Here is a 27,405-nt window from a genome sequence, read left to right as displayed (position 1 = left end):
GGATAAAGGCCTGACTTGGAGTTGTAGCTGGTTACTTTCTGTAGAAGAGGGCAAAAGGAAGGCAGAAGTCCTAAATTTTGCATTTAAGAACTCACACAGGGTGATCACACAGACATACTTGATTTTGCCCATCACACAGACTGGCATGTGATTGAACTTGACTGTGGCATCAGAGCTCACTCCCCAGTATTTACAAGAATTAGGTGACCTCTATGTGCAGATCTGGTGCCAACTCCCTCCAGCGACCTATCAAGGCTTCATTGATTTCGTGCAAAAATGTCTGGTTAATCAGTGTGTGTAGCTGTACTTAGTCAAGGATAGACTGTAGCCATTCATCAAGTTGATCACTTACTTTCATTTCTTTATGAGAATATAACATTGTTTCAATCTATAGGAACAGGAAACAATTCGTTAGAGAAATCCCACAAACAGTATGGTGGGGTCAGTCTGGCCCCAACCTTACCAGCTCTAAAAACAACCACTTGGTTTTACAGTTCAGAGTGGAAAGTCTGCAAAGTATGTAGACCTACAGCACTAGAATTTTACAAGTATTCAGTCTAAACATAAACCAAATTCCTTGGCATCCGTATGACCCAACCAAACTGGTTATGGGTTAGATAGGCTACGCCTGATGACATGGCAGACATTTGTAAAAGAATGAAATGAAGGAAATTAACTGAGGTGATGGAAAAAAAGAGGCAAGTGAAAGTAAGGAGTAAGTACCATTGAAGTAAAGATGCACTTGAAAATTGCATAAAGGACGTAAATTTTGTGAATAATTGGAAGATATTTCAAAATCATGCAGTGTACAGAAACAACTTACTTTCAGTTTATTTAATTATTACTATTTGCCTAAATAAACACTTGCACAATATTGTACATACATTTTCAATAAAAATGTTTTGGTTGCCAGCAGCTTTTCAAGAAGTAGTGTATCTTACACAAATTCATCCCGCCAAATATAGTAATAAATTGTAAAGTGAAAGAGTTAAAATAATTGTTCTGATAGTTTTCTGTAAAGTGATTGGAATAATGTTGTTAACTCATTCTACAGAAATTCTGGAAGTGTTTCTTAGTATTCCAGCGGGTTATGTGATTCATGTTTTATGTATTTTTAAATAATTCATAATTTAAGTGAACACTCAAAACAGCAAAAAATAAAGATTGAATTTCCAAGTACAGTGTACCATTATATATGTATAGGAAGTTACTTTTATTTTTTAAAATAAATGCAAAAGGAAATAGTGTGCAAGGATTAAATTATGGGTAAATCACCAGGAAATGTTAAGCAAACAGTATATGTTTTAGCCACTTCTGACCAGTAATTAGTAATGTGTTTCAGACATTGCCTATCATCAGAATATCTGTCTAGAAACATCACAAAATATGTATGACACATTAAGTGTACTTAGATTCATAGGCAAATAAGTTAACATACCAGAGAAAAAAACTTTACTTCAGAGTATCATGCCAAGTGTTATCTATCATAACATTGGAGCTCTCGACTCACAGCATTCTGCCATCACATAATTTGCTATTACAACATACCACTGACTGACTTGGTTGTAGAAGTGCTGAGTTAATTTGTCATATCCCACAATAACTAAAATGCAAAGGCAATTTAATGATGATAATATAAGGCTTCTTAACTGTCTGCTAAAGGCTGAAAATTGGGCAGAGGTCTATAAAGAAAATGATACAAACTACATATTTAATTCCTTCCATGAAACGTTTCTCCACCACTTCAATATTGCATTTCCACTGAAATCCAGGATAATCGGAAACACACACAAACTCGTGGGTAACAAAAGGGATAAGGATTTCCAGCAAAAAAAAAAAAAGCGTGACTTAAAAATCACATGAAACACCATGAAGTCGATGATCAGTTTAGGTCATATTACAAGACCTATTTTGCAATCTACAGAAAAGTAATCCAACAAGCAAAAAAATTATACAATGATAAATTTATAAAGGAATCTAACAATAAAATGAAAGCCTTGTGGACAGTTGTAAAAAATGAAACAAACAGTAAGCAGCATGTTATAAACAAAACATTAAAACTAAACCTAAATGATGAAATCACATCAGATCCCCAAAAAATAGGTGGTTTTAACGACTATCTTAGCAAAATAGCTGAAAACCTGATAAAGAAAAACTGCCACAGACCAAATAAACACCAAACACTAATAGAAACCATACCAGTACAGGCATCAATGTTTCTTCACAAAGTCTCCAATACTGAAGTACTTACAGCTATAAAAGGACTAAAGAATAAGTACTCCAGTGGCAGTGACAACAGTCCTGATGTAATTGTAAAGAAATGTGCAGAATCCATTGTAGAACCCCTAATCCACATAATAAATGCATCCTGTACAAATGGAGTTTTCCCTGGCCTACTAAAGACTTCTAAAATTACCCCACTTCACAAAAATGGCCCTAAAAATGATGTAGCCAATTACAGGCCCATAGCACAACTCAGCTCATTCTCAAAAATATTTGAAAAATTATTTTACACCAGATTGGAAGATTTTACTAATAAACTATCCTTATTAACAAAACACCAGCATAGTTTCAGAAAGCAAAAGACAACTACCACAGCTATTTATGAGTATCTTAACAAAACCTTAAAAGCACTGGATAATAAGGAAATCACATCTGGTATCTTTTTATATTTATCCAAAGCCTTTGATGTAATTGACCAGACCACACTCCTTAAGAAGTTAGCAAATAAAGGTATAAGAGGAATCGCAAACAAATGGTTAGAATCTTACCTGTCAGAGATTTCAAAAAGTTGAAATTAATACTCCGCAAGCCACCCAACGGTGTGTGGCGGAGGGCACTTTACGTGCCACTGTCATTACCTCCCTTTCCTGTTCCAGTCGCGTATGGTTTGCGGGAAGAACGACTGTCTGAAAGCCTCCGTGCGCGCTCTAATCTCTCTAATTTTACATTCGTGATCTCCTCAGGAGGTATAAGTAGGGGGAAGCAATATATTCAGTAGGCCCATAGGGGAAAAAATATATCTAAAAACAAAGATGATGTGACTTACCAAACGAAAGCGCTGGCACATCGATAGACACACAAACATACACACAAAATTCTAGCTTTCGCAACCAGCAGTTGCCTCATCGGGAAAGAGGGAAGGAGAGGGAAAGACGAGAAGATTTGGTTTTTAAGGGAGAAGGTAAGGAGTCATTCCAATCCCGGGAGCGGAAAGACTTACCTTAGGGGGAAAAAAAGGACTGGTATACACTCGCGCACGCACACACACACATATCCATCCACACATATACAGACACAAGCAGACATATACAGAGGCAAAAAAAAGCTATATACAACCATCCATCAATCTACTGTCCACTCCTCTGACACAATGCCTATTAGATATGGTGTGCCACAAGGCTCAATCCTGGGACCCATACTGTTTATGCTGTACATCGATGACATAAGCATGAAGCTTTCTACAGGACATACCACACTATTTGCTGATGACACGAGTATACTGATACAGAGGACCACAACCAAAAAATTAAAACGCTTATGTCGTCACTCAGCAAATGGTTCAACAAGAATAAACTGATTATAAATATACAGAAAACAACGTACATAAACTTCAGACTCTCATCCCAAAAACAAGAAATGCCCAATGTGATTCTAAATAACCAAGAGCTTATGTGTGTGGACTCTGTCAAGTTTTTTTTTCATATGGCTTGAAGAAAATCTTGAGTGGGAGACTCACACAAATTATATCTCAAAAAAGCTGTCAATTGTGTGTTACATTTTAAGGATACTCAAAAAATCAGTCACAAAATCTGTTCTCATACATGTGTATTATGCTTACTTCCACTCTACGTTACAGTAATGAATCATATTTTGGGGGAACTCAACTGGAGGTGGATATATTTTCAAAATGCAAAAAAAGGCAATACGCATAATATGTAACCTAGGACATAACAAATGATGCAGACAACATTTCAAAACAAATGGCATTATGACACTGCCCTCTGCTTACATTTGTAATATCATCTCATTTGTCAAGTCATACCTGTTAAACAATGACTGTACATTAAAATTCAATGGAGATATTCATAACTATGCAACAAGGCAGCAATCTGACCTACATATGATTCAGTCCAGAACTATCTGCTACCAAAAAAGTGTTTTAAATGTTGGGATAAAAATGTATAATAATTTACCAAATGAAATCAAAGCAACAAAGAACCCAAGAGCCTTCACACATAAGTTAAAAAATATCTCTTGGACCATTGCTTTTATGCAGCTGATCATTTTTTTTGAAAGGGGTTAAAATTGTACACAACTTTATGATAAATGTTCAATCAGCTCTGAAAATTATATACCGTGCATGTCTATGAAGTATACTGGATTTATTATATACTGTGCATGTCGATGACATATACTGGACTGTTTTACTATTGCATTTGTATTGGCTGTTTGTATTTTACTATACAACATTTGTATTTACTGTTTTGTTAAAGATAGCTAACTTCCTCATTACAAAATAATGTAAAATCAATTTATTAAAATTACTTACAAATATGTTCTCTTGACCTGCCCAACATCATATGCACAATTCTATGATTTGTATTAACTGTTTTGTTTAAGATAGATAATTTCGTTGCTACAAAATAATGTAAAAATCGATTTGTAAAAATTACTTGTAAATAGCTCTCTTGACCTGTCCAGTACCATATGTACAGCTGTACAATACTATGATTGCCTGGATCAATAAAAATACAATACAATACAATATTTTGACAGATAATTAACAAAAAATCAACTGAAAAACCATAAAGACAGCACATCATGCTAAATGATTTTTAATTCCTTTAGGAAAAGTAATAATCACAATTGAGAGTGCAAAGATCACATTAGAACAAAAGTACAGTATTAATACAGGCATGCAAGAGATGAAGGGAAGGGACAAGGGGGATGTGGTGAGAGGGTTCCAAATTAATCTCAGCTTAAGTACATGAGAACCAGCAATCTCTGGTATTAATAAACTTAAAATAGGGAATAGAGGCTTACTGTAATTCTAGTAGGTATTGCATATGCACTTAATAAGTTGAAGGTGAAATTTCTTTAAACTGCGTAAACAGGTTATTAAATTATTCCCGCACTTAGGTAAGAACACACAATATATTCAATATAATGCTATTTTAGTGGGGAGAAGCCATTAGCTTCTGTCAAACAGTAGTAAGTCACATATTAAGCTTTTTTTTAATCCTTAAGTTAGAAATGGTAGGACAGATAGTGTATGTGTTGGACACAAAAGGAGCTGGCTACAGTTCATGATCAGCTGAAGGTGCTTTTAACTATGGTCAGCAGTCTTCAGGCTGCTGCATTCAGGTGTAGTGGTGGTGGAGAAACTGCTGCATTACTTGGAACCGCTCAGGTATCATTTGTTTCACCGTAGGCTCTGCTCCTGAGGCACCTTCTAGTGTATCTGATGTGGTGGGTCTGCCCTGACCATAGGGTGAGTGGCGGTCGATAATACATTTGCATCGCCAGACGCAAAGGGTCAGCGTTGAGACAGATCATTGGGAGAGGGGTGGGGGTCGGATAGCACATGGCAAAGTGAGCATTCATGATCAAGGAAAGATGTAAGCAGAACACGGATTAAAGGGTTGGGGCACGGAGGTGTAAAAAATAAGAGCAGAAGAGAGGGATATCTTTGTTTGATTGTGTAACTACACTCCAGAAAATACCCTCTGTATGTCAACACTAATAGGTAAATTTGGATATCACCTTATAGTGATTGGTATTGGCAGGCATTAGGTGTAGTATGATGGTCTTTGTGATACTAAAGTCTGCCGTATGATTTTGGACCTGCCCCCATGAACCATGGACCTTGCCATTGGTGGGGAGGCTTGCGTGCCTCAGCGATACAGATGGCCGTACCGTAGGTGCAACCACAACGCAGGGGTATCTGTTGAGAGGCCAGACAAACGTGTGGTTCCTGAAGAGGGGCAGCAGCCTTTTCAGTAGTTGCAGGGGCAACAGTCCGGATGATTGCTGATCTGGCCTTCCAATACTAACCAAAACGGCCTTGCTGTGCTGGTACTGCAAACAGCTGAAAGCAAGGGGAAACTACAGCCATAATTTTTCCCGAGGGCATGCAGCTTTACTGTATGGTTAAATGATGATGGCGTCCTCTTGGGTAAAATATTCCAGAGGTAAAATAGTACCTCATTCGGATCTCGGCGACTACTCAAGAGGAGGTCTTTATCAGGAGAAAGAAAACTGGCGTTTCTACGGATCGGAGCGTGGAATGTCAGATCCCTTAATCGGGCAGGTAGGTTAGAAAATTTAAAAAGGGAAAAGGATATGTTGAAGTTAGATATAGTGGGAATTAGTGAAGTTCGGTGGCAGGAGGAACAAGACTTTTGGTCAGGTGAATACAGGGTTATAAATACAAAATCAAATAGGGGTGAAGCAGGAGTAGGTTTAATAATGAATAAAAAAATAGGAGTGTGGGTAAGCCACTACCAACAGCATAGTGAATGCATTATTGTGGCCAAGATAGACACGAAGCCCATGCATACTACAGTAGTACAAATTTATATGCCAACTAGCTCTGCAGATGATGAAGAAATTGATGAAATGTATGATGAGATAAAAGAAATTATTCAAGTAGTGAAGGGAGACGAAAATTTAATAGTCATGGGTGACTGGAATTCGAGAGTAGGAAAAGGGAGGGAAGGAAACAGTGGGTGAATATGGATTTGGGGAGAGAAATGAAAGAGGAAGCCGTCTGGTTGAATTTTGCACAGAGCATAACTTAATCATAGCTAACACTTGGTTCAAGAATCATAAAAGAAGGCTGTATACATGGAAGAATCCTGGAGATACTAGAAGGTATCAGATAGATTATATAATGGTAAGACAGAGATTTAAGAACCAGATTTTAAATTGTAAGACATTTCCAGGGGCAGATGTGGACTCTGGCCACAATCTATTGGTTATGAACTGTAGATTAAAACTGAAGAAACTGCAAAAAGGTGGGAATTTAAGGAGTTGGGACCTGGATAAACTGAAAGAACCAGAGGTTGTACAGAGTTTCAGGGAGAGCATAAGGGACAATTGACAGGAATGGGAGAAAGAAATACAGTAGAAGAGGAATGGGTAGCTCTGAGGGATGAAGTCGTGAAGGCAGCAGAGGATCAAGTAGGTAAAAAGACGAGGGCTAGTAGAAATCCTTGGGTAACAGAAGAAATATTGAATTTAACTGATAAAAGGAGAAAATATAAAAACACAGTAACTGAAGCAGGCAAAAAGGAATACAAACGTCTCAAAAATGAGAACGTCAGGAAGTGCAAAATGGCTAAGCAGGGATGGCTAGAGGACAAATGTAAGGATGTAGAGGCTTATCTCACTAGGGACAAGATAGATACTGCCTACAGAAAAATTAAAGAGACCTTTGGAGAAAAGAGAGCCACTTGTATGAATATCAAGAGCATTGATGGAAACCCAGTCCTAAGCAAAGAAGAGAAAGCGGAAAGGTGGAAGGAGTATATAGAGGGTCTGTATAAGGGCGATGTACTTGAGGACAATATTATGAAAATTGAAGAGGATGTAGATGAAGATGAAATGGGAGATACGATACTGCGTGAAGAGTTTGAAAGAGCACTGAAAGATCTGAGTCGAAACAAGACCCCGGGAGTAGACAACATTCCATTGGAACTACTGACGGCCTTGGGAGGGCCAGTCCTGACAAAACTCTACCATCTGGTGAGCAAGATGTATGAGACAGGCCAAATACCCTCAGACTTCAAGAAGAATATAATAATTCCAATCTCAAAGAAAGCAGGTGTTGACAGATGTGAAAATTACTGAACAATCAGTTTAATAAGTCACAGCTGCAAAATACTAACGCGAATTCTTTACGGACGAAAGGAAAAACTGGTAGAAGCCGACCTCGGCAAAGATCAGTTTGGATTCCGCAGAAATATTGGAACACATGAGGCAATACTGACCTTACGACTTATCTTAGAAAATAGATTAAGAAAAGGCAAACGTACATTTCTTCCATTTGTAGACTTAGAGAAAGATTTTGACAATGTTGACTGGAATACACTCTTTCAAATTCTGAAGGTGGCAGGGATAAAATACAGGGAGCGAAATGCTATTTACAATTTGTACAGAAACCAGATGGCAGTTATAAGAGTCGAGGGGCATGAAAGGGAAGCAACGGTTGGGAAGGGAGTGAGACAGGGTTGTAGCCTCTCCCCGATGTCATTCAATCTGTATATTGAGCAAGCAATAAAGGAAACAAAAGAAAAATTCGGAGTAGGTATTAAAGTCCATGGAGAAGAAAGAAAAACTTTGAGGTTCGCCGATGACATTGTAATTCTGTCAGAGACAGCAAAGGACTTGGAAGAGCAGTTGAATGGAATGGACAGTGTCTTGAAAGGAGGATATAAGATGAACATCAACAAAAGCAAAACGATGATAATGGAATGTAGTTGAATTAAGTCGGGTGATGCTGAGGGAATTAGATTAGGAAATGAGACACTTAAAGTAGTAAAGGAGTTTTGCTATTTGGGGAGCAAAATAACTGATGATGGTCGAAGTAGATAGGATATAAAATGTAGACTGGCAATGGCAAGAAAAGCGTTTCTGAAGAAGAAAAATTTGTTAACATCGAGTATAGATTTAAGTGTCAGGAATTCGTTTCTGAAAGTATTTGTATGGAGTGTAGCCATGTATGGAAGTGAATCATGGACGGTAACTAGCTTGGACAAGAAGAGAATAGAAGCTTTCGAAATGTGGTGCTACAGAAGAATGCTGAAGATTAGATGGGTAGATCACATAACTAATGAGGAGGTATTGAATATAATTGGGGAGAAGAGGAGTTTGTGGCACAACTTGACAAGAAGAAGGGATCAGTTGGTAGGACATGTTCTGAGGCATCAAGGGATCACAAATTTAGCATTGGAGGGCAGCGTGGAGGGTAAAAATAGTAGAGGGAGACCAAAAGATGAATACACTAAGCAGATTCAGAAAGATGTAGGTTGCAGTAAGTACTGGGAGATGAAGAAGCTTGCACAGAATAGAGTAGGATGGAGAGCTGCATCAAACCAGTCTCAGGATTGAAGACAACAACAACATGATTTTGGAATCAGCTGAAGGCATTTTTCCTTCTACACTTGTTGTGATATATAGTAGAAACAATGTTTTTTATCCTTATGATTATTACTGAATTGTTGTGTGTGTTTGCATATTCAGCAAAGCATGATATTGTTTATAATGTTTGCATTCTTTGTAGTATTAGGTATGTAATATATGTATTGGGTATCTATGCAAATTCCCAGTTGGAAGTCAGTTTGCTATTAATTCAGATAGAACACTGCTGTATAAATTTGGTTCATGCCTTACAACATGTAGTCTGTGGTCTTGTCATAATGCTATGACATAATCTCTTCTGATTTTGTATTTATTATGACTCCAAACCACCTCCCACCCCCTTGCCACGACCATTTAGTCACTATTTATCTTACTTATATCCTTGACCATACCTCCTCACCTTCCCATTGCTCTTGCACAATCCAACCCCCCGCCCCCTCCCTCCAAACAAACATTCTGTATCTGAAATTAGGTCAAATCTGTTGAAGAAATCATCAGCCAAGTCATGATGATGAAGACACAGCATGGCTTCCATTCTGTGGTGCAACAGGTAAGTCAGAGTGTAAACAGGCAAGGAATCAGAGGAGTCTTTTTGTCACCAAGGAAAATTAAAGAAAGGTTGTGGCCTAACAAACATACTCTCAGGCTCAGTGTACAAGGGATTTACTATATTCCTTGTGAGTATGGAATCAGTTATATGGGACAGCCCATACAAACTACTGCTAATTGCTGTGTTGATGATCATCATCATCTCAAGCATGAAAAAATGAAAATCAGCAGTTTCCGAGAACTGTTTAGTGAGTAACTACAAGATAGCCTTGAAGCAGATGAGAATCTGGCCCATATTTCTAACTGTTGGGTCTCTGTAATTACGGAAGCAGCTGAAATTAGACTGTATGATTGCAATAATACACATGCTGGCTAAGTATTTATGTTTATTTATTTGCTATTTTCTAATACAAGAACATACTACATGAGGCAGTATATAGGAATGTAACACAATATTTTCACACAATTTAAAATTAATTAGTATAATTAAGCAATGGATGGAAGCATGCACTTCGGAAAGAAAAATTACAGAGAAAAACTTCACATAGTTCACCACCTACTACAAGTGGTGGCACTGCAAGCTATGCTGGACAGCTTGCAAAAAAGGTGACCTATGGATGCAGAGAGTTTTGCTTTAGCATATGCTTTCTCCATGATGTAATTTAGCCAATTGCATTATGTCCGCTGGGCCTAAGTGTGAACCTCATTAATTTTATGACAGTCAGACCTGGCACCTGACAATGGTGATGGAGGCAGTAATCAAAAGCATGGGATTCTATTCAGATTTGATGTGGAATCTTATGAGAGAGCTTTTTATCTATGTGAGTAAGATTATTGTGTAAAAGTGATAGTTTGACATCTTACAGAAACCTCCTCATTATTTTTGAGTTCACACTCTCATGTCAATATATTAACCCCCTAATTTTATTTGCTGTTAATAAGAAGTGTGAATTTAGGATTATTTGTGAAATTAAATGCCATAATACTTGCATAGACTGTTTCTCTGCCTGGGATTCAAAATAGAAATTTACATTCTGGTGCAGAATCAGAATTTTATCCGTGATGGATGGTGCTGATCTCCATGACTGTTCCTTTATTCTACACCCTGTAGTCTAACAGGTTGCTGGCAGGCATCAGACAGAAAACTGGAAACTCCAGATATTAAATAAATGTAATTACTTTTCAAACAGTGATTTACTGTCATATGGAGTTCTACCGAGCGAGGTGGCGCAGTGGTTAGCACACTGGACTCGCATTCGGGTGGACGACGGTTCAATCCTGTCTCCGGCCATCCTGATTTAGGTTTTCTGTGATTTCCCTAAATCCTTTCAGGCAAATGCTGGGATGGTTCCTTTGAAAGGGCACGGCCGAATTCCTTCCCCGTCCTTCCCTAACCCAAGCTTGCGCTCCATCTCTAATGACCTCGTTGTCGACAGGACGTTAAACACTAATCTCCTCCTCCATATGGAGTTCTGCTCCACAGACAGCCACTGCCAATCGGTCTGAAGATGACCACATAAGTGATCGAAGCCAGTCACCACAAATAATTTCAAATTGTGATCGATAATGATTTAAAGTAAATTATCCAAAATAAATATAAAGTAAAAGAGTATCTCATTAGCCTCCTCTCCTATAATTAATCATGTTTGGACTCAAGGATGCATGTACTGGATAACAGTAATGTTCATATTAAACAGATATTTAACTTTACAGTTATATGAACATCTGATGGTGCTCTCTAAAAATTATAAAATGGTTTGTATGAACTATTAGAGGAAACAACAGTTGAGTAAAAAAACTATTTCTAGCTTTCTGTACTTGTAGTTCCTTCCTCTGGGAAGATTGGGAATGAGGGCAGTGTCACTCAGACCACAAGTTGAGAGAAATCCACCTGTATTGAACACTGATGGAATTCACTTTGGAGTACCACTTGAATTTTTGGGATCTCCACCAGGTCAGTTTAAGGAAGAAACCCAGAAGTGGGCTTCTAGATTTCTTACTGGTAGGCTCAATCAACATGCAAGTATTATGGAGATGCTTCATGAACTCAAGTGAGAAAACCCTGGACAAACATGTTCTTTACATAGAACACTATTGACAAAATTTAGAGAAATGTCTTACAAGGTACCAATCACCACATACCGTATTGTAGCTAGCAAATTAGGCCCTATGTAATACAGAATACGGAAAAGAACTATGAGTGAATGTCTAATACATTAAAACATACGGTATCACTCTAACGCTTTGTGATTTATTTCAAATGTTTTGTTACACATTTCACTATAACTGATAAACTGTGATTACCAGTGACACACATCTGTAACAGTCTCATGATTTGGAGATGTTTGTATTGTCTAGACCTATTAATAATTCCTCATTCAGCTTTGTTTATCACAATGCCATATGAACATAACCCGGATTCTCAAAAACTAGATAAGGTATAGGAAGATGCAGTTCGTGCATAACACTGATATATAGTTCTTTGTTTACACAACAACGACCAAAATTGAAGCATAATGAGGCCTAGATTAGTTGAAGGGTGATAATTTCGTTAGTTGTGGAACCCGTAAAGTCTGAATGCGGAATAATTGTGTTGACAAACGGACATGGCATTGCCTAATATTTACGTTTGCTTTATATTTGAAGGTACCGTATTTATCGCACTTCTCGCAATAAAACCTAAAAGAAAAAGGCAAAAATCAGAAAATATAGTTAATGAATAAGCATTCAAAGAATATTTTGATACATATTACGAACAATAACGTACATAAACTGTAGAAAATGCAAGGAATATGTATGTAACTTTTTACATATGTTAGGTCCGCTTTTCCGCATTTGCTAGAGCTGTAACCGGGTTAGTCTGTCACCGCATTCGCGATTATTTGCATTCGAACCAGGGTTTTACATTTAACTCCCATAAATTAAGCTCCATTGAATAATCTGGACTTATTTGGCGTTCCAAAATGACAGCTGTGTGCAGATCTACATGTAATGGCATTTTAAACTACAGGTGGGCGACGTCGCTAATGTCAATAGAGCTCATTACAGTTCTCGTCACCAGGTGGCACTGCTACACATGTCACACGTTCTGTCTCCCTGATGACGTCATGAGCCTCAACCAATCAGCAGACCCGATTCCCTGGCGTCCCCTAGACGCAGGTGACAAATATTTACATATTTAGCTATTTACTGTATACAGTGTGTGGCGGATTGTCTAATCTGGTGTGGAGGCAATGAGATGTAAGTTGAAAAGTAACCGCTAAATCTCATATATTTGTAGTACATGAGTGAAAATGAAATGCCCTATATATCTACAACGAGATGAAATAGAAAGCCTACAAATATGTGCAAATGCTGGAGGACGGTTGTCAGGTATTCTTATGTGCAAAGTAGTTGGTGAAGTCAGTGCAGTTATACTACAAGAAAAGTTCCAGAAGATGAAAGTTGTTTACTATTCTTGTTTTATTTCCTCTTTTTGTTCTTTGGCATTGAGTTAGTATTTCAACTGGACGAAGCTATATTTACAAGGCTGCGTTTGGCAGCCAAGTGTAATCCAGCTCTTGAATATATGACGTACAATGTACTAAACAAATTACAATAAGAAAACCACCATAAGTGACAAATCGATCAGTACACTATAGTCTCACTGGTTTACGTTTTCAATTTAATAGTAACAGATAGCTCATACCAAAATACACCAGCCCGTGGTTGCTCAGTTGGTAGGCTACCAGCACTGATAGTAAGTTCTCTAGGCATGAGCTAATTGCACTGTCATTACTTTCCACGAGTGTTAATTTCACCGTGCACGTACTGCAGTATCAACATTGAAGTCTTGAACAAACGAGCAAGCTGTGGCTTGCCAATTCATCACCATATGCTCTCTGACAGATATTAGCACATTCAGGTGTGCATGGCAACGTCTGAGGACCTTGGAGAAGTATGAGAGAGAGTAGTAGACGAATGTTTTAGTCAGGTCTTAATTTGTCAGGAAGCTCCTGAGTACAAATACCTGGGATAAACAAGAGTGTTTGATACCACCTGATGGCTTTGACCTGTGATGTCATATCAAGCCCTGAGATGCTACAAATATGATTTCAACTTGGCAACCAAGGACATTAGAAGTTGCCATGGTGAGAAAATACAAACCAGAAATATAGTATCTTATAAAATATTGAAGCTTACAGGACAACTGCTAGAAATTGGGTGTTTTGCATGGGGAGAAACTAAAATCTAAAATACCAATTGCAGAATGAAAATAATACAAAATTAATTACAAAAAGGAGGGAAAAACTCTAAACAGGTGAAAACTAGCTATAACTAGAATAAAATCACTTTGAATAAAATTCAGTAAAATCTTTTCGGTTTACAAGCTGCATCACTTTGACTAAAATATTCGGAGGGCATAACTGTAGCTAGTATCTGAAACATCTCTTGACCCATACAGCTCAGCTTGAAAGACCGATACCAGAACAAAAATCCTAAAACTGGTAGCTCTACAAAAAACCAAATGACAAGAAGGATACACGCAGCAAAAAAATCACGAAAACGTATGAAGGGCTGTAGCAGCAGTACGAATTAACCTGTATAGCACACTTTGAATGACAGATCCCAATACCAAAAACCTAAAACTGATGAAAGGTGATACTGATGACACGGGTTGACCTACATAGCTCAAAGCAAGACATAAATACATAGCGAAAAATCACGGAAATTAGCGTAAGGACATATCTACAGCATCAGCACAGCTTAAAACCCACTGGTTCTGTTAAGCAGAGGCCAAATCTTACGCAGCTGAAAGAACCTCCAACAACACCAAAAACCAAACTAACCATGCACAAAATTCCCCATGAATGAGAGGTTGAGAATCATAAATATGTAATGCAGAAAAATAAAGAACGAACAGTGGACAATACAATTCACCAAACAACTTAAAATCACAGAAACAATATGAACACATGCCTCAGTTTACATAAAACACTACCATATCTGAAAGAACTTCTTCCCAAACCTCCCTCTCATCACAATAAAGAAGGAATAAACAATCCCACCCCACCTCACCGATAATAATAATAAATAATAATAATAAAACTTCTCCACCAACAGGACTTATGAAGATGAGCCTATATAACAGAAAACTGTCTTTTATTCCAATCAACAACAGATTTGAACGCCACCCAATAGCCTTCAACAGTATTACCACAGGGCCCAGTATTATAGTCCTTAAATGCAGTATTATGGTTAAAAACAAGGTGTTCATATACCCTACTGTCGAATCCCTCATATAAAGGGAACCTGTCTGATGCGATAGTAAATCCATCTGACATGATATTAAACCCTTGTGACATGACAGTCCCCCCCCCCCCCCCCCCCATCCTACTGTTAGATTTTCCTCTATTAAAGAAATCAACACATGCATATTACAGTTTCCAACAATGCCCCCCCCCCCCCCAAAAAAAAATCATCACCATCCCCACCACAAGTATCTGCCCCAAAAAACCCAACGACTTTATGCCCCCTACTGCTCTTCCTCTTATCAAAGCAGTACTCATCTAGGCCTACTTCTAATATCACTCCTGCCCCCCTAACGATCCCCTATACTTAATAAATTCTCAACACATTAGTTTCATGCAAGGCATATTTCACTCACACATGGTACATTGACATTAAAACAAAATAAAGACTTAGCTGCAACCTTCCAAACAATGTTCTGCACCTGATGAACCACCACAAATTATCATGGTGACCTGCCACATGTAGCTGTCGGAAGAACATTGACACAGTACATTTGTCAATCTCATATTATCGCCACACATGTGACAATCACAGCATTCACCAATAATACTTAACATTTGGAAAAATTTAATAGTTGATTCAACATCACCTAGCTCACCCTACAATATCTGACTATTGAGATGTATTTTGGAATCGTGTTGGAGAAAATGACAAAGCACAATCACTAATCAAACAGATTATACGCAGTCCAAGAAACAAGGGAATGTACCATAGAGTCAACATGTGTTTGTCAGATAACTATAAGAGAGAACACAACATTCAATCATTAAAAGAAATTACCATAATGAACAAAAATTTCATTTCCAAGAACAAAATTGGTTCACTTTCAAACCAAAATAAACGTAAGTTGTACATATTGTTCACATTTCACATAAATTGCAATCAAAGCTTTCCAAGTTACTGAGATAGCCATAGATAACATTAAATCTCAGGGCACGTGCAAGTTTTACATTATAAACAAATGAATCACACGTGAGTCACAGCTCTAAGCAGACGAGCAGCATCCAACACTTGAATTGACAACATTCAGTTCCTAATTGGTTTGAGCAATATTCTAGGATGGGTTGCACGGGAGTTTTGCAGACAATCTTCTTTTTAGACATACTTGAGATTTCTAATATCCTGCATTATTTTGCCAATATCCTATCGATGAAATAATGTCTGACACATGGCTTACCTATGACTGGCCCTAAGTGATCATCCCAATTCATATCCCCACAAATTGTTGCCTCCTGGTCTTTGTATGAGTTGATGAACTCCAATGTGACTCATTGATACTGCAGTAACAGAATACAATTTTCCTGCCTTTTGTGAAGTGGACAATATTACATTTCTGAACGTTTAAAATCCTTGCACAAAGTTGTAATCTTATCAAGATCTGAATGGTTATTTGTGCAACTTTTAAGATAGAAATTCACTATAGATAAATGCATTATCTGCAAAAAGTCCTGTGTTGCTATTAAGATTATCTACCAGGTCATTGATACACACTATGAACAATGATCCAGAACACTTTCTTGTGGCAAACCTTACGTTAATTCTACTTCTGTTGATGACTCTCCATCCATGATAATCTGCTGCATCCTACCTGTCAAGAAATTCTTAATCAGGGTATGAATTTTGTTTGAGACCCATATTAATCAAACTTTTGGTAATGATCATTGGTGTCGTGCCAAGTCAAATACTTTTCAGAAATCAAGAATCACGGCATCCAACTGATTGCTTTGCTCTTTGGCTATCAGAATATCATATGAGAATTTGGTTTTCACAGGACCAAGGTTTTTGGATTCCATGCCGGTCAGCATGGAGGAGATCGTTCTGTTCACAGTTCTACATCTACATCTATACTCCGCGAGCCACCTTACGGTGTGTGGCGGAGGGTACTTATTGTACCACTATCTGATCCCCCCTTCCCTGTTCCATTCACGAATTGTGCGTGGGAAGAACGACTGCTTGTAAGTCTCCGTATTTGCTCTAATTTCTCGGATCTTTTCGTTGTGATCATTACGCGAGATATATGTGGGCGGTAGTAATATGTTGCCCATCTCTTCCCGGAATGTGCTCTCTCGTAATTTCGATAATAAACCTCTCCGTATTGCGTAACGCCTTTCTTGAAGTGTCCGCCACTGGAGCTTGTTCAGCATCTCCGTAACGCTCTCGCGCTGACTAAATGTCCCCATGACGAATCGCGCTGCTTTTCGCTGGATCATGTCTATCTCTTCTATTAATCCAACCTGGTAAGGGTCCCATACTGATGAGCAATACTCAAGAATCGGACGAACAAGCGTTTTGTAAGCTACTTCTTTCGTCGATGAGTCACATTTTCTTAGAATTCTTCCTATGAATCTCAACCTGGCGCCTGCTTTTCCCTCTATTTGTTTTATGTGATCATTCCACTTCAGATCGCTCCGGATAGTAACTCCTAAGTATTTTACGGTCGTTACCGCTTCCAATGATTTACCACCTATGGCATAATCGTACTGGAATGGATTTCTGCCCCTATGTATGCGCATTATATTACATTTATCTACGTTTAGGGAAAGCTGCCAGCTGTCGCACCATGCATTAATCCTCTGCAGGTCCTCCTGGAGTACGTACGAGTCTTCTGATGTTGCTACTTTCTTGTAGACAACCGTGTCATCTGCAAATAGCCTCACGGAGCTACCGATGTTGTCAACTAAGTCATTTATGTATATTGTAAACAATAAAGGTCCTATCACGCTTCCCTGCGGTACTCCCGAAATTACCTCTACATCTGCAGATTTTGAACCGTTAAGAATGACATGTTGGGTTCTTTCTTCTAGGAAATCCTGAATCCAATCACAAACCTGGTCCGATATTCCGTAAGCTCGTATTTTTTTTCACTAAACGTAAGTGCGGAACCGTATCAAATGCCTTCCTGAAGTCCAGGAATACGGCATCAATCTGCTCGCCAGTGTCTACGGCACTGTGAATTTCTTGGGCGAGCTGAGTTTCACATGATCTCTGTTTGCGGAATCCATGTTGGTTATGATGAAGGAGATTTGTATTATCTAAGAACGTCATAATACGAGAACACAAAACATGTTCCATTATTCTACAACAGATTGACGTAAGCGAAATAGGCCTATAATTATTCGCATCTGATTTATGACCCTTCTTGAAAATGGGAACGACCTGCGCTTTCTTCCAGTCGCTAGGTACTTTACGTTCTTCCAGCGATCTACGATAAATTGCTGATAGAAAGGGGGCAAGTTCTTTAGCATAATCACTGTAGAATCTTAAGGGTATCTCGTCTGGTCCGGATGCTTTTCCGCTACTAAGTGATAGCAGTTGTTTTTCAATTCCGATATCGTTTATTTCAATATTTTCCATTTTGGCATCCGTGCGACGGCTGAAGTCAGGGACCGTGTTACGATTTTCCACAGTGAAACAGTTTCGGAACACTGAATTCAGTATTTCTGCCTTTCTTCAGTCGTCCTCTGTTTCGGTGCCATCGTGGTCAACGAGTGACTGAATAGGGGATTTAGATCCGCTTACCGATTTTACATATGACCAAAACTTTTTAGGGTTCTTGTTTAGATTGTTTGCCAATGTTTTATGTTCGAATTCGTTGAATGCTTCTCTCATTGCTCTCTTTACGCTCTTTTTCGCTTCGTTCAGCTTTTCCTTATCAGCTATGATTCGACTACTCTTAAACCTATGATGAAGCTTTCTTTGTTTCCGTAGTACCTTTCGTACATGATTGTTATACCACGGTGGATCTTTCCCCTCGCTTTGGACCTTAGTCGGTACAAACTTATCTAAGGCGTACTGGACGATGTTTCTGAATTTTTTCCATTTTTGTTCCACATCCTCTTCCTCAGAAATGAACGTTTGATGGTGGTCACTCACATATTCTGCGATTTGTGCCCTATCACTCTTGTTAAGCAAATATATTTTCCTTCCTTTCTTGGCATTTCTTATTACACTTGTATTCATTGATGCAACCACTGACTTATGATCACTGATACCCTCTTCTACATTCACGGAGTCGAAAAGTTCCGGTCTATTTGTTGCTATGAGGTCTAAAACGTTAGCTTCACGAGTTGGTTCTCTAACTATCTGCTCGAAGTAATTCTCGGACAAGGCAGTCAGGATAATGTCACAAGAGTCTCTGTCCCTGGCTCCAGTTCTGATTGTGTGACTATCCCATTCTATACCTGGTAGATTGAAGTCTCCCCCTATTACAATAGTATGATCACGAAACTTCTTCACGACGTTCTGCAGGTTCTCTCTGAGGCGCTCAACTACTACGGTTGCTGATGCAGGTGGTCTATAGAAGCATCCGACTATCATATCTGACCCACCTTTGATACTTAACTTAACCCAGATTATTTCACATTCGCATTCGCTAATAACTTCACTGGATATTATTGAATTCTTTACTGCTATAAATACTCCTCCACCATTGGCGTTTATCCTATCCTTGCGGTATATATTCCATTCTGTGTCTAGGATTTCGTTACTGTTCACTTCCGGTTTTAACCAACTTTCCGTTCCTAATACTATATGCGCACTATTTCCTTCAATAAGAGATACTAATTCAGGAACCTTGCCCTGGATACTCCTGCAGTTTACCAATATTACGTTAACTTTTCCTGTTTTTGGTCTCTGAGGACGGACGTTCTTTATCAACGATGATAATGTCCTCTCTGGTAAGCCGTCAGGTATTTTATCGTTTCGCCCAAGGGGGGGTCCCTCTAACCTAAAAAACCCCCGTGTGCACGCCACACGTACTCTGCTACCCTAGTAGCTGCTTCCGGTGTGTAGTGCACGCCTGACCTGTCTAGGGGGGCCCTACAGTTCTCCACCCAATAACGGAGGTCGATGAATTTGCAACCATTATAGTCGCAGAGTCGTCTGAGCCTCTGGTTTAGACCCTCCACACGGCTCCAAACCAGAGGACCGCGATCGACTCTGGGCACTATGCTGCAGATATTAAGCTCAGCTTGCACTCCGCGTGCGATGCTGGTTGTCTTCACCAAATCAGCCAGCCGCCGGAAGGAACCAAGGATGGCCTCAGAACCCAAGCGGCAGGCATCATTCGTTCCGACATGTGCTACTATCTGCAGCCGGTCACACCCAGTGCGTTCAATAGCTGCCGGAAGGGCCTCCTCCACATTACGGACGAGACCCCCCGGCAAGCACACCGAGTGCACACTGGCATTCTTCCCCGACCTACCCGCTATTTTCCTGAGGGGCTCCATAACCCGCCTAACGTTGGAGCTCCCTATAACTAATAGGCCCGCCCTCTGTGACTGTCGGGACCTTGCAGGAGAATCGGCCACTGGCCCAACAGGCGAGGCATCCTGTGGTGGCTCGGAAACGGTGTCATCACCACTAGGAAGCACCCCGTACCTGTTGGAAAGGGGTAAGGCAGCTGCCACGCGGCCAGATCCCACCTTTGCCTTTCGGCCAGGCACGCGCGAGCCCACCACTGACCGCCATTCACCCTGGAGTGATGGCTGACCGGTAAGATGCTCACTGCCGGAAGACGCAGCGACATCAGGGGTTCCATGCGATTCCAAGGCCACCGAAGTAGGCATAGGTCTCACCACAGTTGCCCCAACGCCACTACGAGCCGACGCCTGCGCCTCGAGCTCGATGAGCCTAACAGACAAAGCCTCCACCTGCCCCCGAAGAGTGGCCAATTCTCCTTGCGTCCGCTCACAACAACCACAGTCCCTACACATGACTATATTTGAGCTCAGAATATTTTCTATGATTCTACAACAACAACAACAGCTGCTCATCAGTGAAATAGAGTGGCAGGTTTGTGGATCATATCTATATCTACATCGTACTCTGCAAGCCACCTAATGGTGTACGGTAGAGGGTACTTCTGGTACCACTATCTGATCCTTCCAGCCCTGTTCCACTCATGAATAGTGCACGGGGAGGATGATTGTCGGTAAGCCTCTGTATTGGCTCTAATTTGCGAGAAGTATGTGGGGGGAAGTTATATGTTGCCTGACTCCTCCTGAAAAGTGCTGTCCCAAAATTTCAGTAGTTAAACTCTCCATGGTACACAGTGCCTCTCTTGTTAACGGCTGCCAGTGGAGTTTGTGTAGCATCTCCGAAACGCTCTCTCGCTAGCTAAATGACCCCGTGACAAAATACGCCACTCTTCTTTGGATCTTCTCTGTGTCCTCTATCTGTCCTACCTGATAGATGAACAATACCCCCCCTCCCAAGAACCATGGACCTTGCCATTGGTGGGGAGACTTGCGTGCCTCAGCGATAAGATAGCCGTACCGTAGGTGCAACCACAACGGAGGGGTATCTGCTGAGAGGCCAGACAAACGTGTGGTTCCTGAAGAGGGGCAGCAGCCTTTTCAGTAGTTGCAGGGGCAACAGTCTGGATGATTGACTGACCTGGCCTTGTTACACTAACCAAAACAGCCTTGCTGTGCTGGTACTGCGAATGGCTGAAAGCAAGGGGAAACTATGGGCGTAATTTTTCACGAGGGCATGCAGCTTTACTGTATGAATAAATGATTATAGAGTCCTCTTGGGCAAAATATTCCGGAGGTAAAATAGTCCCCCATTCGGATCTCATTAAGTTGGGTGATGCTGAGGGAATTAGATTAGGAAATGAGACACTTAAAGTAGTAAAGGAGTTTTGCTATTTGGGGAGCAAAATAACTGATGATGGTCGAAGTAGAGAGGATATAAAATGTAGACTGGCAATGGCAAGGAAAGCGTTTCTGAAGAAGAGAAATTTGTTAACATCGATTATTGATTTAAGTGTCAGGAATTCGTTTCTGAAAGTATTTGTATGGAGTGTAGCCATGTATGGAAGTGAAACATGGACGATAACTAAGTTTGGACAAGAAGAGAATAGAATCTTTTGAAATGTGGTGCTACAGAAGAATGCTGAAGATTAGATGGGTAGATCATATAACTAATGAGGAGGTATTGAATAGAATTGGGGAGAAGAGAAGTTTGTGACACAACTTAACTAGAAGAAGGGATAGGTTGGTAGGGCATATTCTGAGGCATCAAGGGATCACCAATTTAGTATTGGAGGGCAGCGTGGAGGGTAAAAATCGTAGAGGGAGACCAAGAGATGAATACGCTAAACAGATTCAGAAGGATGTAGGTTGCAGTAGGTACTGGAAGATGAAGAAGCTTGCACAGGATAGAGTGGCATGGAGAGCTGCATCAAACCAGTCTCAGGACTGAAGACCACAACAACAACAACAAGATTCTTCCGATGAATCTGAGTCTGGTGTCTGCTTTTCCCACTATCTGTTTTATGTAGTCATTCCACTTAAGATCACGCTCCATAGTTATGCCTAGATATTTTACGGCAGACTCTGTCTCCAGCTGTTTGTCGTGAATAGTGTAGCTGTACAGTAGAGGATTTCTTTTCCTATGTATGTGCAGTGTGTTACATTTATTTATGTTCAGGGTCAACTACCAGAACCTGCACCATTCATCAATTCTCTGCAGGTCATTCTGCAAATTCTTACAGTCTTCTGGCATTGCTTCTTTAGTATAGACAACTGCATCATCTGCAAATAGCCTTAAAGAGCACCCGACGCTTCCTACTGGATCATTTATATATATTGTTAACAGCAATGGTCCTATCACACTTTCCTGTGGTAGTCTGTATATTACCTTTACATCAGTCAATTTTGTTCTCTTAAGAGCAACATTTTGAGTTCTATTTGCAAGAAAGTCATGAATCGAATCGCAAGTCTGCTCCAATACTCCGTAAGCTTGTCTTTTTTTCATTAAACGACAATGCAGGATGGTGTCCAATGCCTTACTAAATCAAGGAACACGGCATCAACCTGAGCACCGTTGTCCACTGTACTGTGGATCTCATGGAGGAACATAGCGAGCTGAGTTTCGCAGGATCTCTGTTTGTAGAATCCATGTTAATTCTTATAGAGGAGATGTTTATTTTCCAAAATCGTCATAATTCTTGAGCATAAAACATGTTCCATAATTCTACAACCAATTGATGGCAACGATATAGATCTATAATTGTGTGGATATGTCTCATGGCCTTTCTTAAAAATGGGAATGACCTGCACTTTTTTCCAGTCGTGAAGTACCTTTCGTTGTTCAAGCGATCTACGATAAATTACTGCTAGAAAGAGAGCAAGTTCTTTTGCATAATCTTTATAGAATCTTATAGGTATCTCATCTGGTCCTGACACTTTTTCATTACTAAGCTATTATAGCTGTTTTTCAATAGTGCATTCGGTTATCTCAGTATCTGCAGTTTCGAAGATCGTATGACGATTGAAAGGAGGGACAGTGTTACGATCCTCTGCAGTGAAACAACTTCGGAAGACCAAATCTATTATCTTCCATTTTGGTGCCGGTGTGGTCACTGAGAGAATGAATAGATGAGTTTGACCCACTTACTGATTTTACATACAGCCAAAATCTCTTAAGTTTTTTACTCAGGTCAGTTGACAATGTCTTACTTTCAAAATCATTGAACACATCTCTCATTGCTACCCTTTGTGTAGACAGGAGTGACTGTGCTTTCCTCTAAACAATTTAACCACATTTTTTTGTCTATACTATATTATGGTTAAAATGGGAGTTAATTAGGGTGCAAACTCTGTGTAGAATCTGATGGGCATTCAGTCTACGCCTGATGTCTTATTAAATTTCACCAATTTTAGCTGCTTCTCAACATCACTAACACTAATACCTACATCATTACTTGTTATGTGATTAATATTCTAGTACATGCCTTATGTAAGTTTTACCATAATGCCCTCTTTTTTTACCAAGCTCACTCAAACTCTGTTGCTGATTTCTAACAAAATCAAAATTATACTAGTATAATTACCACTAAATTCTCAGTGAGGATTAAAGCTGCAGATAGAGATTATACTTGAAATGACAATGAACAGCAATTCTTCAGTTTTTCCTGACGTATTTGTTGACCAAACAGTGTTAGATGTACTGCCAATTCATAGTGTCCAACAGACACAATATTTTGGTTATCAGACATGCTATCATCATAAAGTGTGCTGAAAAACTGAGCTCCTTGGAGCACACAGCTAATGTATTTCTGCTCCACCCAATACCAGTTGACCTGCATCCTATGCAGTCTGTGCCCAAGGGAATGCATTGGCAGCAATGGAGGCAATGGCATAGGCATCTCTGGTAGTGTAGGTGTAGTTACTCCATCTGTCCTAGCTGCCAGATCATTGTGTTTGCTGAGTATCTTCTTACTTAAACCCAGTGCTGGTTTCTAAGCCTTGCTCAGATTACAGCCAGAGTCCAGGATAATGAGATTGTCCCTGATGTGAATTTCAGTGGCCTCTATAATGATGCTGTGCCAGTATTATGAAGTCTATGCAAAAACCCTGGCATGTTTGTATACCATCACCTAAGTTTTAGACAAACACTGCTATGCAACTGCTGACTTGTTGGGATACATTAGTCAGGCGTGCCACTAATGTTCTCAGCATTAGTCGTCAATGGCGCACATTGTTTGTCCTACTGGACACATTGGCATGGAATCTGATATACCCCAGCCTTCTGCAAACCAAGGTAATCTTTCATTCTCTCCAGTAATGCCCGTGTTTTATTGGGTGGCAAAAGACTTATTCAGCATGCGTCCAATTTTTCCTGATAGTGCAAGAATGTGTGGTATGAAGGCAGAGGCTACCTCTTACCCTGTGAGTACTTCAGTTTCCAAAGTTTTCTGTGTAGAGGTAAGGTGGAGAAAGTGCCTCATCTGCCATTTTAAGTAACCATTTTTTCGGAACACAGTTGTGGGGTGTTCCAGTTCCTAGGGCAGACTTTCTGTGTCGTGAGATGGTACATGCCATATTTATTAGTTTTTAGTGCTCCATTCCTCCTCACAGGTTGGTGGCAGACGGCTGCATCCAGATAAAGGTCAGTGTGCATTTTTGTCCAATACCACCTTGGCCCAGGATGCCATCAGTTCTTATTTTGACTATGACGTCCAGGAATGATAGTCCTCCTTTTGCTTCGGTCTCCATAGTGAATCTGATGTTGGGATGCAGAGAGTTCATATGCATAAGGAAGTCAAGGATTTTGTCCCTTTCATGGGACCAGATGGCAGATGTGTAATCCACATAACGGAAAATGGAAACGAGTTTCGATCTAGTTGACGTCAGGGCTGCTTCATCGATGTCAGGGCTTCTTCTTGAAAGTGCTCCATATATAAATTCACAGACAAAAAGAAGAGTGGGCAGCCCATTGGGACTCCCTCTATTTGTTCATAGTATTCTCAATTAAATAGAAAATGTGTGGAGGGCAGGACATGCCTGAAAAGGGCACTGGTCTTCCCATTCTTATTTCTGATCACTGTGCTCCAGTAACTCTCCTAGAGGTACTCAGGTGAATAACAAAATGATGTTAAAGCTCACCAGGCTATCTGAGTCCTTCACCCTGAAATTGTTGAGGCATTTCACTAAATTCACACAGTTATAGATATAATGCTGACATTTACCCAAATAAGGACTTAGTATTTCTGTCAAGAATTTTGCCAGCAAATATGTACAGAAATACTTTGATTAAGAGACGAATACAGTAAGCAGTTTCAGTGGATGTGGTTTGCAGTAGTTACTTGGAGATGATGCGGTGTGTGCAGGAAAGATTAGTGTGGAGAGCTGCATGAAAACAGTCTTGAAATTGGAGACCAAAACAACAACTTAAGTATGCGCTCTCTCTCTCTCTCTCTCTCTCTCTCTCTCTCTCTCTCTCTCTTCCCCTCCCTCCCCCCACCCCCTACGTCCCTCTCCCCCTCCACTCTCCCTCTCCCCCTCCGCTCTCCCTCTCCCCCCCCCCCCCCCCACTACCACAAAAGCACAATATTATTACACATTAAGAAATGTTTCAATTCGATGGAGTAGAAGTGATTGTCAAGCAGATATGATTTCAGTTAAGTTTATTATTTATTAAATTCCTTGTATCACCAGGTTGGTGGTCAAAGATTTTTATAGCATGTTCCGCTCTGTTTTTTATCTAAGCTCAGTGACAGTACATTTGCAGAGAACCAGTTGTAAATTTTCCAGAAAATTTGGTTTGTGTTTTGAAGTGTTGAACTTTATCTGTTAGGCTTGACTGTAATACTTACGTAGCAAAGAAAATCATTTCTTCTCATTTCATATATGATTGCAAATCATAAAAGTGGACCCTCTATTGATCCCTGAGGTTCATCTGGTCTAGATATTCCCTATCGTTGTGCACCTTTCCTTGGTTCCCAAACGTGACACTGTATGTTGTAACAAGAAGAATGAAAAAACCTCTGATACCGCAATATTTGAGCTTCTTTGGGGAGGTTCCTGTAAATGCAGAAGCAAATGCTTTTGACAAGACACAAAAAATGCCAGTTAGCAATATTTTGACATTTAAATTTTTTACTACTACTCTAATTGCACAGTAGGCCTGCTTTGAGTGGCCATTAAACATTAGATTTCGTAACATAAAGTAATGAGAATAATTTTTACAAACATTTTGCTTTGCCGGCAGAACTATATGTAAACCCCAAGAAACAAAGACTAACAGTTTAATACTGTTGAAGGCATCCCACGTAAAGGGGGGAGCGATCTTAACTCCATGAGCTGGCGCACAGGTAAATACATTGATGCGTTCCCTTTGTAGCCAAGTAAGATCTCGCATTTGAGCCATTCTGTCATGCATTTTCTGTTTCTTGATTCACATACTAACACATCAAACCGCCACACTCTTACGAACCTTGCCACTGCGTATTCTTGAAATCGGCTGTGCTATAGCGCGCACACCCCTAGCGACCTTGCTCTTGATGTGACGTCGAAATACTTACCAAAACAAGAAAAACAAAAGGATTTTATGTTCAGTAGTGTTTACAAACATTAAAAAATGTGGCAGAATATGAAACACACACACACACACACACACACACACACACACACACGTAAAACCAATATGTCAGCGTATTTGAGAAGCAACAGGGTCTATTGAATGGATGAAAGCATCGCAAGGCAAACTAGTTTTAACTTACCTGTCTAACGCTTTGACGTTAATGAATAAACATGAATTTGTTGCGTAAGAACCAGAATGACTCGCAATGCGTGCTACCTAGTAGAGGGAATGAAAAGCTGCTGGTGCCAAACAGGTTGATTTGTAATTATACGAAAAGGACTACCGGTGAGAGAACATTTACCTACTGTTACTAAACAGTTGTTACTGCGAAAGTACAAATGATGGTTGAAAATGGGACTAAAGTAGTCAGAGTTTTGTTTAACATTTTTTCCTTTATTGTTTGATATGAAGTACGTGGTTTCAATCTTCCAACATCTGTGTTTGCGTTGGTTTTTTCCGGTTGTTCATTGGTTCAGCGTCTCATCTAATGCCCTTTTAATGGTCGTCGTCGGCGGGTGTAAACGAGGATCTGAAGATAGCGATAAGCCT

The 27,405-nt window shown here is 39.8% G+C and overlaps 2 protein-coding genes across 10 annotated transcripts in view; one reads left to right on the top strand and one right to left on the bottom strand.

The window, feature by feature from the left end:
* The window catches only part of LOC124711274 (cell cycle checkpoint protein RAD1-like), an 80,810-nt gene extending 53,690 nt beyond the window's left edge, over positions 1-27,120 (bottom strand). For 2 of the 7 annotated variants that reach the window (XM_047241267.1, XM_047241268.1), the window contains exons 1-2: positions 26,710-26,928; positions 26,090-26,297 (exon numbers count right to left, since the gene is read on the bottom strand). Coding sequence is in view for 1 of the 7 variants with exons in the window: in XM_047241268.1 (XP_047097224.1) it covers positions 26,090-26,116 (27 nt within the window). In the remaining 6 variants the exon portion in view is untranslated. Of the gene's footprint in view, positions 1-26,089; positions 26,298-26,466; positions 26,930-26,995 lie in introns of those variants that run through there. The other 5 variants (XM_047241264.1, XM_047241263.1, XM_047241262.1 and 2 more) reach the window with 5 other exon arrangements.
* The window catches only part of LOC124711273, a 93,078-nt gene that overhangs the window by 7,397 nt on the left and 58,276 nt on the right, over positions 1-27,405 (top strand). For 2 of the 3 annotated variants that reach the window (XM_047241259.1, XM_047241257.1), the window contains exon 2: positions 12,860-12,933. In XM_047241259.1, the coding sequence (XP_047097215.1) occupies positions 12,927-12,933 (7 nt within the window). In that variant the 5' untranslated portion in view covers positions 12,860-12,926. Of the gene's footprint in view, positions 1-12,859; positions 12,934-27,053; positions 27,142-27,405 lie in introns of those variants that run through there. The other variant, XM_047241258.1, reaches the window with a different exon arrangement.

Source organism: Schistocerca piceifrons, chromosome 8 (genome assembly GCF_021461385.2).
Source record: "Schistocerca piceifrons isolate TAMUIC-IGC-003096 chromosome 8, iqSchPice1.1, whole genome shotgun sequence".
NCBI lineage: Eukaryota > Metazoa > Arthropoda > Insecta > Orthoptera > Acrididae > Schistocerca > Schistocerca piceifrons.
This window is presented reverse-complemented; position numbering and strand designations above follow the sequence as displayed.